The sequence below is a fragment of the Brachyhypopomus gauderio genome, unplaced genomic scaffold (assembly GCF_052324685.1).
Source record: "Brachyhypopomus gauderio isolate BG-103 unplaced genomic scaffold, BGAUD_0.2 sc64, whole genome shotgun sequence".
NCBI lineage: Eukaryota > Metazoa > Chordata > Actinopteri > Gymnotiformes > Hypopomidae > Brachyhypopomus > Brachyhypopomus gauderio.
In genome coordinates, this window is record NW_027506885.1 from 627,501 (window position 1) to 642,923 (window position 15,423).

The following is a 15,423-nucleotide window of genomic DNA, read 5'->3' on the forward strand; positions in this document are numbered from 1 at the left end:
GATTGCTAACTAAAGCGTTCCACACTGCTGCGTGTCCATTGGCCAAGGCTCTCCAGTGCGTTCTGGATAACTCCTCCCTTCAGGTGTGACCTGCTGGACTTTGATTGACAGCACTGGGCTTGTTATGGCTCTGTACTTGCAGCCTGACAGATCCAGTTACGTGTGGGTTAACCAGAGTTTTATTTAAACATGAAAACCTCTCGAGGTGTTTCCCGCTGTGTTGAGATACCCGTTACTTAATTTAGCCGAAATGTATTTACCTGACAGGACGATGGAATTACAGAGCAGTGAAGAGTCACCATGACATGGGGAACGTCACCTGAAATCAGAGCTTCTGTCAGACTACAGGGAACCTGCTCACAGTATAGTGGGTAATCCAGACTGAGCTTGGCACGGGTTCAAAGGTTTATCCTTCCAGATAACCTGGAAATGGTTTTGTGTGTTTCCACCCAATTACCTGAATTAGTCGATTTGAATTACACTGAAAACTGATTTAATGCTGAATTTTAGAATGGAAATAATGTGTGTGTTTGTATGCGTGTGACGCCCTACGTCTTTCTTGCAGAAGTTTCCGGAGCTGAAGTTCAAGTACGTTGAAGAAGACCAGCCTGAAGACTTCTTCATCCCTTATGTGTGGTCTCTGGTCTTTAACTCTGGAGTTGGGCTCTACTGGAACTCTCAGGGAATTGAACTTTTCAGCATGGACTCACCCTGAGTGTGTGTGTGTGTGTGTGTGTGTGTGGTGCGGGTGTGTGACATTTCCCACACTTCCTGTCTTACTTCCTCATAATGGACTCCTGGGCTTCCATTATCTCTAGTTTCACCATCAGACCTCATCAAGAGTTCAAAGGGCATGTCACTCAAAACACTGCTCAGCTCTCAGACAAGTGGTCCCTTTGGTACCGTTGCACTTCTGAGTATAGTGCAGTTCTGTTGAGAAGCATGTTTAAAACTTGTTTATCACTGCTTAAAAGCCACTTTTATTTGGTTATTAATAACATGAGATTTTGTTAGTTTATGTTGGTTTTTGAGAGATTTTCATGGTATATTTATAATGGGTCAGGGAAGATTTAAAAATGTATAAATTGACATGGGAATGTGCTTCACCTTTTTCAGATTTGTGAATATTAGCTTTTTTCCCCCTTGGTCATTTTGATATTTTGGGCAGTGGTTAAATTCGTCACACAAGTTTTTGTGGAAAGTGTAATGATTTAAATAAAAGGTCATCCTCATTCTGGTCTGGCCGATAACAGTTCTGATACTAGTTTATCGCCATCATTAAACCTGTTGTGTTGTATACGCTACTTTTTGTTATTGTTATTTGTTTGTTTTCTAAGATATGTTTTAAAGAGGTATTTATTGTTATAAATGATTATCTTGCCTATACAGCATCTTTGTTTAGTAGTTCATTTGTACACTTTTCGGTGCAGAAATTCTAAATGAGCATAAAGCTAACTTAATTTCTAATGCCAGTACAAATAAGAATTATTTTAGACACCCATGTAAACAATCTGTGTATGGATTATAATACTGTATAGATTTGATTTAAAGCATGTACATTCATAAACATATAGACCCAGCATGTCTGTTACACATTTTATTCTTGTGTGTGTGTGTGTGTGTGTGTGTGTGTGTGTGTGTGTGTGTGTGTGTGTGTGTGTGTGTGTGTGTGTGTGTGTCGGGTGGTGGAAGGCAGATCTTTTCAGACTAACTGTGCTGTAGTTCTAGACGTAAGAGTTGTGTGAGGGTGTAGGGGTGTGTGTGTGTGTAAGAGAATTAGCCACTTGTGGTCATTTCTGCATTTTGTTCGTGGCACTTTTCAAACTGCCACATCACAGAACCTGAGTGTCTGTGGTTCTGTTGGGTCAGCATTGCTAACAGGTCACCCCCCCCCCCCCTACTGTCTGTAGTTCTCTTGGGTCAGCATTGCTAACAGGTCACCCCCCCCCCTACTGTCTGTAGTTCTCTTGGGTCAGCATTGCTAACAGGTCACCCCCCCCCCCCTACTGTCTGTAGTTCTCTTGGGTCAGCATTGATAACAGGTCACCCCCCCCCTACTGTCTGTAGTTCTCTTGGGTCAGCATTGATAACAGGTCACCCCCCCCCCCCTACTGTCTGTAGTTCTGTTGGGTCAGCATTGCTAACAGGTCACCCCCCCCCCCTACTGTCTGTAGTTCTCTTGGGTCAGCATTGCTAACAGGTCACACCAGTGTCTGTCCCCCTGAGTGTTTATATGGTATTTTAAATACTATATACAGTACATGCATATCAAGATCATAAGCTCCTCTTATTTTTCTTTGATAATTGGGTGGGAGGGGGGGTGTTCTTGCTAACTCTGGTAACAATGCAAGTGAAAAGAATGACACTATAGTGGGGTAGTGTTACAGAATAACACTACCCCTGTCAGTATTTCACTCCAGAAACCCTCTTCACTTTTTTATTGATTGATTGCTGTATTTCTAATCATTCGTTGCTTGGTGTTTGTGTACTGAGGCGGTAATATGGGAAGCTGAGGGTCATATGTGCGTGTGCTGCAGCAGCCTGGTGAGATGTGGAAGTCTTCACCACACACAAGCTACAGGCCATTTACAACACACGCGTCGACACACACACTCCACACCGCCTCTCTCTGCTCCTCTCTTCTCCCATGGGGGGGGGGGGGGGGGGATGTGCGTGTTTTTCCTCTCAAGTGAACAGGAAGCCGGCGTTTACTGTAATTGCAGGTCACCGAAAGAGCAAACTCACATCAGAGAGGGCTCTTAAAATGGCGTCTGAAATTGTAGACGTTAGTTCAGGGCCCTAATGGCCTCCTGTATTCTTATCACAACTCTGTGTGTACGCCACTGGCCTTACAAACATTTTTCTGCTAACGTTTAGGCAGCTGTTGTGCACGTTCTGTGTCTGTGGGTCTGTCTTGGGCTTTATTTACTTTGACCGTGAAGCTGAAGGAAGCATTATTCTCCCGGCTGGACTATATATAAGAAAAATAACAGGAAGATCTGCAAAAACATACATTTGTGGTGTTCGTACACTGCACTGAACAGTACAGTGCAGCTTTGGTGAACTAGTGAATCAAACAGTACAGTCCAGCCTTAGTGAACTAGTGAATCGTACAACCACTCAGGTTTCCGAGTGAAAGAGAGACCAGTTACTATAGTGCATCTCAGCAACCGTGAACACCATGCACAATATAGGTCATTTCTCTTAGCAACGGGAATAGAGAAGTGTTTGAATCGTTTATTCGTGTTTTTATAAAGAATCGTAAGAAATATGTAACAGGGATTTTAGCATTTTCCAAAATTAACAATTTTATCTCATTTCTCATCAAACAATTGTGTAAATGTATATTTATTCTGCACTAAGTTGTTAACCCCTGCCCCTGGAGGGCTCTGTATTTTCTTATGAACATGCTTGTATACCTTTACTGTGTGTGGGTGTGAGTGGGTGTGTGTGTGCGCACATGCTGCCCAGGCCAAAACAACAGATGGTAGAGGTCTTGCTGTAATGACTTGCGTGTTCTTACCTAGGGGGGTCACCTTACCTGCTCCTGGCTTTGCCTTTCAGGTGACAGCTGCTGATGAATGCACCCTGGGACTCTGGGAATTGTAGTTCCCTAGGACCGCCGCTTGGGGCTGTTTCCCTGCAGGTCCTGGACAAAAAGTGCCACATTACCCTGTTCTCGTCCTACCTTTGCTTTACCAAAGTCCCGGTCTTAAGCACTTCAAGAGACACAGCAAAGCTGCTCTCAGATCAGCTTAAACGGATGATCTGCAGGACCACAGATGCGTTTGGGGTTTGCAGGTGGCATGAAGCGCATTAATAAAGTGATGAGACTGTGCTGGTCTCAGACCTGTTACACAGCACATAGGGTTTACTGTAACGCTACTTTTGTACACGCCCCAGCTGCCTGTGGGTCAACACTGACCCGGCTCGTATTGTGCTGTAGGACCGGATGGGGTTTTGCTTCCATCTTGGATTCATTCTCCTTATTTGTTCATGGTTTTCAAAATGTTTGATTGTGCGTCTTTTGTTGACTTCTTTGAAGGGCATTTATTGGTATTTGTTAATTAGCACATTTGTTTGATATTTGTATGAAACTACTGAACCATTAGTCTGTTATGCTCTTGTGTTCTTCAGAAAATCATCTTGTACTTTGAAATAGTGTGTTTGAAATTAAAATGAGAGAAATGGTTGGAACTGGGCTGTGGACCCCTGGTTTACCCTCACTGAACTTTGACCTTGGTGCAGTTGAATCCTGCTTGGTTCACTCTGTGTTGAGGGCTAACGATGAACAGCAGGGTCAAACGTCTGGGGGAAACTCTAAACCCCCCCATGTAACGGAGATCCCTGCCGCCTGGCCAGCGTCACTGTGGCAACGCTGGTGTCACCTGCACTTCTCCGTCCGACGCAGGTACTACGGTCCGGCTTCGTTCGGACCTACTGGGGCCTCGTGCTGAGCTGTGAGCCGGTTGAAGTTTAGTGATCAATCGCACTGATACCAGAATACAAAATTGGGGGGCCACCTGACAGACGCGTTTCTTCCCCTCGCCGTGATCGTCTGTCTTGCACTCTGTCTTCTCAAACGCCACTGGAAGTCCTTGAGGTAGCCGAGCACGATTTTACAGTGCACTTCAGTGCCGTATAAGACTCATAAAGCTGAGGTCTAGAGTTCAGCGCCCAGCCATAAAGCCCTTTGAGCTGTTACAATTCCTCCTTTTCACAGAGAGGCACAGAGCAGGGTCATAGCCTGGCATATGGCGTCCTGTCCTGGAGCCAGAGAGGCAGCTGGGGGTGGGTGAGGGGGTGTGATGACGCAGGGGGAGGGGGCTGTCATCAGGGGCTGTCCTGTCTCCCGCACAACTCCCTCTCACAGGGAACATTCTGTGTTGGCCACCTCGCCAGATGACGCACATCTCCGTCCGACCAGAGTCACCACTTCATTTGGGTTCTTCTGCTTCTTCTTTCAAATGTCGTATTCAATTCTGCATTTTTTTTTCTTCGATCTTCTGAGTTTTCTTCACTTCTTTGTCTTTGCTGTCTAATTACATTTTTTCTTGGCCTTTTTTGGGTTGTTTTTTTCAGTGTTCACCCCCATCTCTCTCTCACACACACACACACACACCTACCTTTCCCATTCATTCATTCACTCTCACATATTTGTACCGCCGTCCTGAACACTAAGCTTGCTCTATTTTCAGCACAGATATAGGGTGAGTAATTACAGGAGGTAATTACACGCCAGCTTCTGAGAACATAACAGCATAACGGTGGTGATTTTAGCGAGTGCTGGTCTTTCACCTGCCTCATATTCCCAAGAAGAGATTGTATGGTCCCTCACACGTGAACGTATGTGTGCGGGACCAAACCTCAGGAGACGTTTTACTCTGGTGGACACTGTTGGAGACGGTGGAGACTGATATGATTGTCTCCTTTGTGCCTTCAGCCTGAGACGTACACTAAATGTTTTCCTTGACGTTGAGAGAGACCAAACTCCAAAACGGTATGTTGAGTTTAAACGGCATTTAGTGGACGATGAAAGCAACGTGTCTCCATGTAGGTTTACAACTTCACTTTCATGTTTTAAAAGAGGCTTCACATTACATTATATTGCACTGGATTATTTAAGAATACTTATTAGTGACCATAAGGATCAGAAAACTCCATCTTATGACATTTTTTTCCATAACTTGGAATGATATTTGTCGATCTCCTTCATTCTGTGTTTTGCTTCTCGAGACCACCACCACAAACCTGCTCTCCCTGGTCAGCGTGGTCAGCGTGGTCACTTGCTCCCCGCCGTAGTGTTGCCTTCATTCCAAGCTCCCTCTTGACATGCCAGTGTGCCCTTTGACCTCATCAGTGAGGTGAGGGTCAGACTGCTTCCTGTGCCCTGTTCACGTGCACTTCATGCCTGGTGTGTAACCTTTGTCAACACTCCTGGTTCAGCCCACTGTGATCAGCGTGACGGTGTCCAGTATCTGGACAACCAGGGCTACCAGTGCCTTCCCAGTGTTTTATTTTCTATTGGTCATTTTAAATACAGTTGTTAGGGACAGCACACAGTGTCCGTGAGACCACCACCCCCTGAAGGGCCACGGGGTCACGTACCTCTAAATGTCACCATTCTCTCACATACGGATCCGCTCCCTAAATACGTCCCTCAGGACATGTTTCCCAAAGTCTCAGAAATGTCAACATAATGGGAGCATGTAACATTCAAGCACCAATCTCCAATTACAGTTCCTGCCACAACTTGCCCGTATGCCTTTGTAAATAGTTTGAGTCACAGGATATGTGCCGTTCAGGCGCATTATAAAAACACATAAAAGTTTATTTTAAATGTATTCATTCATTAATTCTAAACTGTGTTCCATATTGGCTGCACTCATCTGTCTACCCTTTCTATCCTTTCATTCATCCTTCCATCTACCCATAGGAAACCATTGATTTTTATAACTGCCTTAATTTTCAAGTCACAGTGATCAAACCTGATGAAAGGAGTCAATAGCTGACCGCAAACACCAAGCTGTATTCAGTATTGACTGTACTCATCCGTCTACCCTTTCTATCCTTACATTCATCCCTCTATCCTCCCATAGGACTCCTTTGTTTTTATAACCGCTCCATCTGTGAAGATAGAACTAAATTTACTGTTCTTATTGAACAACTAGTCTCTGTACTGTAATCACTGTACTGATTATCAGTTAACATTATTAACATAGTTTTCTTGCCGTTACAGCAGGTTTTGTCAGGCCAACTTAATAAGCTTTACTTTCTAGTTTGTTCTTTGTTTTCTCTTCATTGACATTTTGATACTCAAAAACAACAGAAATGCTCAAGAGACACAATGCAACGTTTATTTAATAACCAGCATTACATTAACATATTTGCTACAACTTTCAATTACACATAAAAGGTCCATCACACTTTTCTGTGTGTGTGAACCGTTGGGTGATCGTTTGTTCTTGCATTAACTTGAATCAGGAATGGCATTTTACTCATTAAAAACGCCTCGTTCTTTGTTGTGATCGGTGTTTCTTTTTTTGGTGAGACGTGAATTTCCATTTCCGTTTATATTTACATATCAGCCTAACGACCCGAGCTGCGCACACCCTTTCAAAAATAAAGAAACAAGGAAAACCACCGCAAAATGTGGTTAAGAAAGGCCGGGGGAGTTCCCAGATTTAACGCGAATTCAGCTTACTGTTATCCGTTCAGAAACTTCCTCTGACTGGGTCAGCTACAGGCTGGCGAACTGCTTTCTGCGGCAGCGCCGAGGTGTGATCCAGACTACATTACAATGCGCAGGGCGCCAGTGGGGATCGGCGCACAATAGCGGCTGAGGCGCAGAGTGGCGGCGCCTCTCCAACGCACACAGCCCATCATCATCATCATCATCATCATCATCTTTGCCCTGGAGCGACGCAGACTGCCAGCCTAATTACCATACTGCGCCTCCCCTACTGTCTAGGACACAATTAGGCTGTAGCAGCCCCACGCCCATACAGCAGGGCTCTGTCTGCCTGTATTCGCTCCAGGCCCAGATCTTATCTAGGTTCCCCTTTCTTTATTTCCCTCTCCCGAAGTTTCTCAAACGCAATATCACCAAGTGACGTTGGGTTACCTTAGGCCAGAAAAAAACGGTTTTGATGTTTTATTTATTTATATTTTTGCCGTTTGAGTCTTGAACGAACGGCAGTTTATTTTCATTTTCAGCCTGTTACACGTTTAGCCCGTTACACTTTTTATGTGCCCGTTACACTTAATGTGCACCAACTCGTTACTCTACGTGTTTCCTGTGTTAAAGTGACGGAGGTCTCAACAGCCCGTCGTGTTCCCAGTCCACACACGTGTGTGCGCAAACGTGCCACTCCTGCAGGGTAAACGCGCACACAAGCGAAGGAGAGGTTGGATATCCCTGGAAGAGAGAGGAGAGGAGAGGAGAGGAGAGAGGGAGGAGGGGAGGAGAGTGACGTTCAGTCCTGATATTCTGAAAGTGTGATCATCCTGTCTTCGCTAGTCTCTCACCTTCGTGCTGAGGCGATTATTCTAATGGGTCGTGGCGCGCCGTCCTGTCACTCAGTAGAATAAAGGCGCGGCGTCCTTCACCGGTCAGCCCTCCAACACCGAGCCCGTTTGGGCTGCGAAATGATGTAATACGCTCTTAAAATGGCTGGTCCCCACAACCTGCGCCAGAGTGAAAATGATATTGACTACAGAGAAAAGCCGGTAGGATATTGCGTGTCAAAGTTGGGATTTAACCAGAAGGCGGCAGCAGTTCCTGGTCTCGCCTTCGACTGCGAGTCCAGACCTATTATATGTACATTCAAACAGTGCTCATGACAATAATAATAATAATAATAATAATAATAATAGGCTAATAATTTGTATATGTTTAAATCACTCCACTTTATAATAACATGTATGTTATGTCAGATTAATACATAAGGTTATGGACGGCACAGTCCGTAAGAAACGTCCTTTTTTATTTAAGCATTTCAACCTATCGTTGATAACTTTTGAAACTTTCGGAAAAATGTAACCTTTAAAAGCGACGTGTCTGGTTGTAAGCTACTTGATCTCGTGTTTGCGCAACACAATCACTTTTTTGAAGCGACAGGGTGTCTAGACAACCACGTGACGGGGCGCGCCAATGCGCACTGGAGACGGCGCTGGGAGCGCAGAGACGCGGGGGAGGGACGGGGGGGGGGACGGGGACGGGGACGGGGGGGGGGGGGGGGGCAGCGAAGGCAAGGACACTTCGGCGTTTCGCCTCATTCCCAAAGCTTCACCGCCGACCGCGCCGTGTCTGTGTGCCGCGCTCGCGTGTTTCTGATCTCGGAGACTAAATGCAGTTGGATCACTGAAATTCGGGATGGTCGGACCGGACCGTAGTTGGTACCAAACGGACGCAGGCGGAGCTATGTAGAGCTGGTCTGTTAACCAGTATTACTCTCGGGTTACATTTCTTTTCCAGGCTCTCCGGGTCAGACGTGGATTTACTCGAGTCCCCTCTGGATCTCTAGGGGGAGAACATTTCTGTTTCAGTACCGATGATGGGCTCACACATGCTGGGTCCAGCACACACGCTCGGATAGACTATCTGGAGGAAAGTACGACGGACATCATCGTTAGACCATAAATGCTTGAAATCGGATCAAGAATTGTGAGGATTTAAGTGAAGAATCCCGGAGCGGATAACGGATGTTTTATTCCAGCACACGAACCGTAGCTGCGTCCCCGGTTCTGTGGGATTAGACCGACATTACACGAGCAGATCTATCTTAAAGATTGAACTTACAACACGGTTAATGTAGCGGTAGTATTAATACTCTTAGTTTGGGGCCCCGCAATATAGTTTCTTCTTTGCTGCTTACCTCCTCAGACAGTGTTTATTTCCTTTTTTGACGTTCTATGGTATTTAAAAGATGTTTTTTATGCTGCCAGCATTGATATAAGCTTGTTGACATAAACACGTAAACACACACACACACACGGTCCTGTTGGGGGTTTTTGTGTAGCCGGGTCTGTAAAACATTAAAGCCTGGCGTATGCTACAGACTGCATTTGCTGCTCCAGCCTCCAGGTTCTCCACCGTGTCCTCTCAGGCTGCTTGGCAACTGCCTGGACTCGGATCCCGGAATCTTCATGATTTGCGGACATCATGCTCGTTTTTTAGCCGGGAAACCCTCTTTCCGTCCCGCATGTTCAGGACCAAACGGTCGGGGCTCGTCCGGCGACTCTGGAGGAGCCGTGCGCCCGTGGAGGGCGACGGGGAGGCGGACACCGGCTCGTATGGACCCGCAGCGTGCTGCATGGGTAAAACGTCCAAGTCTGGCGGGTCTAACCCCGGAACCGAGGCTGAACTGAAAGCTCTGACCCACTCCATACTGAAGAAGATCAAAGAGAAACATTTGGAGGTGCTGCTGCAGGCGGTGGGAGACCAGAGGTGGCGCGCGGAGCCCCTGTCTACTCCTCCCGAGCAAAGTGGACTCGAAACTGGGTCAACAGTCTTACTCGCTCCCTCTGCTGCTCTTTAAAGTGTTCAGGTGGCCGGACCTCCGGCACTCCTCGGAATTAAAGCGGCTGCCTTGCTGTGAATCGTATGGGAAAATGAACCCAGAACTGGTGTGCTGTAACCGCACCACATGAGCAGCTGTGCGAACTAGGTGAGATATCACCCTCATTTCTCATCTAAAACACCATCTTATAGTGTTTCCGCTCACTTTTGTTATTTTGTCCTCGTTCTGTGTCGTATGTTTCGGTACCGTCCGTTATTACGGTGATATAATGGTGTGAGTAGCCGGACCAGTTCGTGCGTAGTGACATTTGGTGTTGAAGCTGCCACAGAACCGGACCGTCGCTACAAACTCAACTCCGGTTTTAAGATGTTATGTGTCAGTAATCCAGACGTGAAAGTGTCACCCCGTGTTTCCCATCACACTATAGTTTACAGTATTTATATCCTGATTGATGAGGCCCATTAGGTTGAAGTGAACAAGGTTTCTTAAGCAGCACAATACCGGAGGTTCGGCAGAACCGATGAGGTTGGAGGTTTTGCTTGTATGGTGTAGTCTGCACTCAACACGCATGTTTGTATTTTAAAATGAACCTACACACACTTACATGCCCGAGCTATAAACGTAATAAAACAGGGGCAACGTTAATGTTACTGGATCATTCCTACATTCCTGGCACACACAAGCTCGGGTTTAAGACTTCACCCTCTGTCCGTCCACATCGATTAATGTTCAACTTTTGCGTGAGGCCCAGGTCCGCTGGGGGGTAAAGTCGGTGTGTGTCCGGCCCACACAGGCCCGTATCTCCCCCGCAGATAGTGGCGCAGTCTGGCGTCTGCAGTCTGGCGCCTCCGTCTTTATCTGCGCCGCCTGCCTGCACCTCTCCGCTAACACAAACAGCTTCCCACAAGAATGCCAACCTCGTATTATAAGTTAATATCCTGTCCGTGTCCTCATGGTCTGTCTTCTCTTCTGTTCTGCTAGAATCACCCCCTCCCCCGTACTCACGTTATCCAATGGACTTTCTTAAACCACCCGGTAAGTTTTACCGCTCGTTTTTTTTATACGTTGTCACACTGCTCACTCAATTCTTATTTGTGATTCATTCTCTGCACTTAAAATGAAAACATTATATATATATATATATATATATATATATATATATATATATATATATATATATATATATATATATATATATAAAATATCATGGACGTAATTTGGGGTAATTTTTCAAAAGTCCCCTCCAGTTTTTACGGTTAAAACCAAATATTTATATAGCGACGAATCCATGTCTCTCTCTCCCCCCCCCCCCCCACTTTTGAAATCAAAATTACGTCCATGATATATATATATATATATATATATATATATATATATATATATATATATATATATATATATATATATATATATATATATATATATATATCACGATCAGCAACATATATATATATATATATATATATATATATATATATATGTATGTGTGTGTGTGTTTGTGTGTGTGTGTGTGTGTGTGTGTGTATGTGTGTATGTGTGAGAGAGAGACAGACAGAGAACTACAATGCAGATTCCCAGTGATGTGTTTTGTTGATTTATCATAGACAGAAAGCAGCAGGTATTCCAGGTCTCTGTAATAGAATGGCGGAAGGCCAAAGACTAAATTCATCCAGCCTGGCACCAGGGGGGGGGGGGGGGGGGGGTGATGCCTGCAAGAACCTGTGGGTGGATGGGGGGGGGTAAAGGAAACGTGGATCACGCACAGGGAGACAGGGAGATGTTGAGAGATCTTTGGAGCCATGTTTTATCTGCTGAATTAATCTGAGGTTTGGGGAGTGTCTGCACAACCCCATCCTTTTCTTCTCTTTCTCTCTCTCGTTCTCTCTCTTCTCTCTTTCTTTCAGTCAGATTCACAGAGTGTTTCATTATTCTGAGGTAGATGAGCACACGTGTTCATTGTAGGTTAATTATTAAGCCCCCATCTCCACTGTTTTGGCCATGTTTTCAGCTAGAAGAAGATGTGTGTGAGATGTGTGTGAGATGTGTGTGAGATGTGTGTGAGACTGTGGAGGTGTGGAGGAGGAACATGAACTGCTTGGTTGCTGATTTTGAGTCACTCGGGCGTTAGTCACGGCTTTTATGAATCAAATTTTTTGCACACAAGCTTGTGTGTGTGTGTGTGTGTGTGTGAATGAGAGCGGCGCCATGGTGGAGCAGAGGAAGAGCTGTTTGGGGACGAAGCTTCCTTTAAGGACTCTGACTCTCCCATTAACCGCTTACTGCACCAGAGAGAGAGAGAGAGAGAGAGACACTGAGATATGCAGTCTGTCTGCTGAAGAGAGAGTGTCTCAATGCTGAGAGGAAGTCGTTTGTCGCCACAGCTGTGTTTCTACGAAGACGAACGTGTGTGTGTGTGTGTGTGTGTGTGTGAGTGTGTCAGAGGCAGAGATATTAATAGGACAATAGAGCAAGACTGGAGAGAGCTTCATTTAGTCAAGCTAACTCCTTTGTTACGGCTTTGTTCTCCCCGTCACTGACCTAATGTCGTTGTTCTCACACACACACACACACACACAACCACACACACACACACACACACACACACACACACACACACACACACACCTTTCACAGTAAAGTAGGAAGGGTGGGTCATTAGTGTTACTTGTGTCAGTTGTTTAAACCCCCAATCAAAGCAGTAGACACTGATTGAGAGGAGTACTGTTCTCACTACCGGCCTACAGCAGAGATTTCCTACCCCGCATGAGGCGAAACCAGATCCGCCCATATGAGGGCGGGGCTTCCCTGACTGCCGCTCTCCTTCAATGTGTCTGAGGGTTGGGGTCAAGGGGGTGGAGCTGGGTTTGTGTGGCGAAGGGGGAGCATTTGTGTGCACCCCAAAAATATGAATTTTAAAGCGCTGGTAGACTTAACTGCAGGTCTAAACGCTACATAGTCCTTTTAACTCACATACATACTCTCTCTCTCTCTCTCTCTCTCTCTCTCCTCTCTCTCTTTCTCTCACATATATTATGGTCATTGAGTAGGTTTCAGGTTTGAGTATATGTCCCATTAGATAACAGTGAAGTAAATGACCTGTGGAAAATGGTTATAAAAGGGATACCAGGACACAAGAAAGTCCAGACGGAACCGGGTCTGGGCCCTTCAAATCATCTCTCATCTCTGCCCTGCGCTCAGTCCTACAGTGCACAGACAATTAGACAACCCTGACAAGATCAGTCATGTTAATAGCAATGCATTCTCCTCCTATTATAATTATTGCTATTATAGTTATTATGATTATAGCGGCATGTTGCTAACTTTGCTATGAGGTCTGTGGTCAAATGTTGAAAGTTACCCCTAACTTCTGGACTGGTTAAGATCAGTGCAGATAGATTGCAGTGTTTCCATTTAGACTCCATGTCCAGACATTTAACTATTGCACAATCATTTTAGAGAGGAGGCGTTCGATTGGCTAGCTGAGTTGGTGGGTGGGACTACAAGTATTTATATTCTCTGATGGAATGTATAATTACCTGCAGCTCTAATCACTATGGAAACCCCCACAAAGTACTGTTGAGGGCTGCTTAGTGTCACTAGAAGTCTTACACACACACACACACACACACACACACACACACACACACACACACACACACACACACACAGAATAAGAGTTCCCTGTCTGCTGGCATGCCATTTAGAAAATTTACTGTACACAGCTTTCAAGGCTGAGGCCATTTCCTGTCTCCTTCATTGTTTTTGGCTTGATAGAGTGTATCCTGCTAAACTGTTATATTCCTATTAGAACTTGAAGACACACACACTCACATGCGCAGACACACACACACACACACACACACACACACTCACATGCGCAGACACACACACATGCGCATGTAGACGCTCACAAAGCCACATAGCTTTCTCTTTTTTTTAAAGAGTGCTTTTGCAGAAGGCAGAGTGTTTGTGTGGCAGAGATCTGGGGAATACTCTGACCTCTCCCATGTTGCTCCTGCCAAACATGCCCCTCTTGTTCCAGAAGGCCAGTAAAGTGTGTGTGTGTGTGTGTGTGTGTGTTGTGTGTGTGTGTGTGTGTGTGTGGTGTGTGTGTGTGTGTGTGTGTGTGTGTGTGTGTGTGTGATGTGTGTGTGTGTGTATGTGTGTGTGATGAAACACGTTTCACTTTGTGTTGCAGCATGTTAACACTTAACTCCTGTCGTGTGTGTGTTCAGATTCTCCAGACTCGGTGTCTCCTTCCACTGAAACTGGTGGATCCACCCATTCAGCCCCTGTGGGGTTTCTCAGGTAAGATCAGAAATGACCCTCCAACCCACCTCCCACCCACCTCCCCTCCGCCTCAACCCCCCCTCATCTCCCCCCTCACCTCCTTTAAGTGTTTTCTGCTTTCTTGCAACTGCTTTAGTGCCAAACATCTTCCTGAATGATGGAGAGAGCTGTGTTTTGGACACACACACACACACACACACGCACACACACACATACACACACACGCTGCATAACTGCTGGACATTTCTCAGTAAGATCTGCTGAACCAAGCTGGGTGCATTCAGTAGTTCATCAGCTATGTGATGGAGATGTGTGAGACCTGTAGATATGTAGACCTGTAGAAATGTAGACCTGCAGACCTGTAGATATGTAGACTTGCAGACCTGTAGAAATGTAGACCTGCAGACCTGTAGATATGTAGACCTGCAGACATGTAGATGTGTAGACCTGTAGATGTGTAGACCTGCAGACCTGTAGATATGTAGACATGTAGACATGTAGACATGTAGACATGTAGACATGTAGACATGTAGATCTGTAGACCTGTCACCCACCATCCAACTGAGATGCAGTCAGCCAGACCCTCACTAGTGTTTATAGGCAGTCTAATGAAGGAACTGGTGGGGGGGGGGAGACGACGGTGGGGGGGGGGGGGGGGGGTGGGGGTGGATGGCTGGTTTGGTCTCTGCCTGGTTCCTTCGTACAGATGTTTCTCATTAGTGGGACTTTAAAAGGCTTTTTTATGTGATGGTGGGCTGTGCACTGCCCTGCTCTCTGTCTCGGCTCCTAACTGTGTGTGTGTGTGTGTGTGTGTGTGTGTGTGTGTGTGTGTGTGTATACGTGCATGTGTGTATATCTCCAGATCAGGTCTGAGATAGAAGCATACTTAGCCACAGAAGCAAAACATAAACATAGCTAAAACTAGAGCTCTTAAACCCCTACCCCCTTCATGGTAGAGATGTGTGTCTGTGTGTGTGTGTGTGTGTGTGTGTGTGTGTGTGTGTGTGTGTGTGTGTGTGTGTGTGTGTGTGTGAGTGTGTGTGTGTGTGTGTGTGAGTGTGTATGTGTGTGTGTGTGTGTGTGTGTGTGTGTGAGTGAGAGTGTGTGTGTG

The 15,423-nt window shown here is 45.7% G+C and overlaps 2 protein-coding genes and 1 long non-coding RNA gene across 4 annotated transcripts in view; 2 read left to right on the forward strand and 1 right to left on the reverse strand.

Moving 5' to 3' along the window:
- dym (dymeclin) overlaps window positions 1–1,580 on the forward strand; it is a 66,239-nt gene extending 64,659 nt beyond the window's left edge. The window contains exon 19 of the mRNA XM_076988813.1: window positions 566–1,580. Coding sequence (XP_076844928.1) covers window positions 566–715 — 150 coding nt within the window. The 3' untranslated portion in view covers window positions 716–1,580. The remainder of the gene's footprint in view (window positions 1–565) is intronic.
- A 5,255-nt stretch (window positions 1,581–6,835) lies between these two features.
- On the reverse strand, window positions 6,836–8,676 carry LOC143490246 (uncharacterized). Of its 2 annotated transcripts, XR_013124909.1 has the most exons (3): window positions 8,544–8,578; window positions 8,029–8,187; window positions 6,836–7,918 (listed from the first exon to the last, which is right to left on the reverse strand). It is a non-coding gene; the product is annotated as an uncharacterized LOC143490246 (long non-coding RNA). The 2 variants fall into 2 exon arrangements; XR_013124908.1 differs by having other exon boundaries at window positions 8,029–8,676.
- A 79-nt stretch (window positions 8,677–8,755) lies between these two features.
- smad7 (SMAD family member 7) lies at window positions 8,756–14,919 on the forward strand. Its single transcript, XM_076988878.1, is given in 5 exon segments — window positions 8,756–9,938; window positions 9,940–10,140; window positions 10,142–10,169; window positions 11,004–11,057; window positions 14,258–14,919. Coding segments are annotated over 5 exon segments (747 nt in total). The 5' UTR covers window positions 8,756–9,551; the 3' UTR covers window positions 14,335–14,919.
- Window positions 14,920–15,423: the final 504 nt, after the last annotated feature.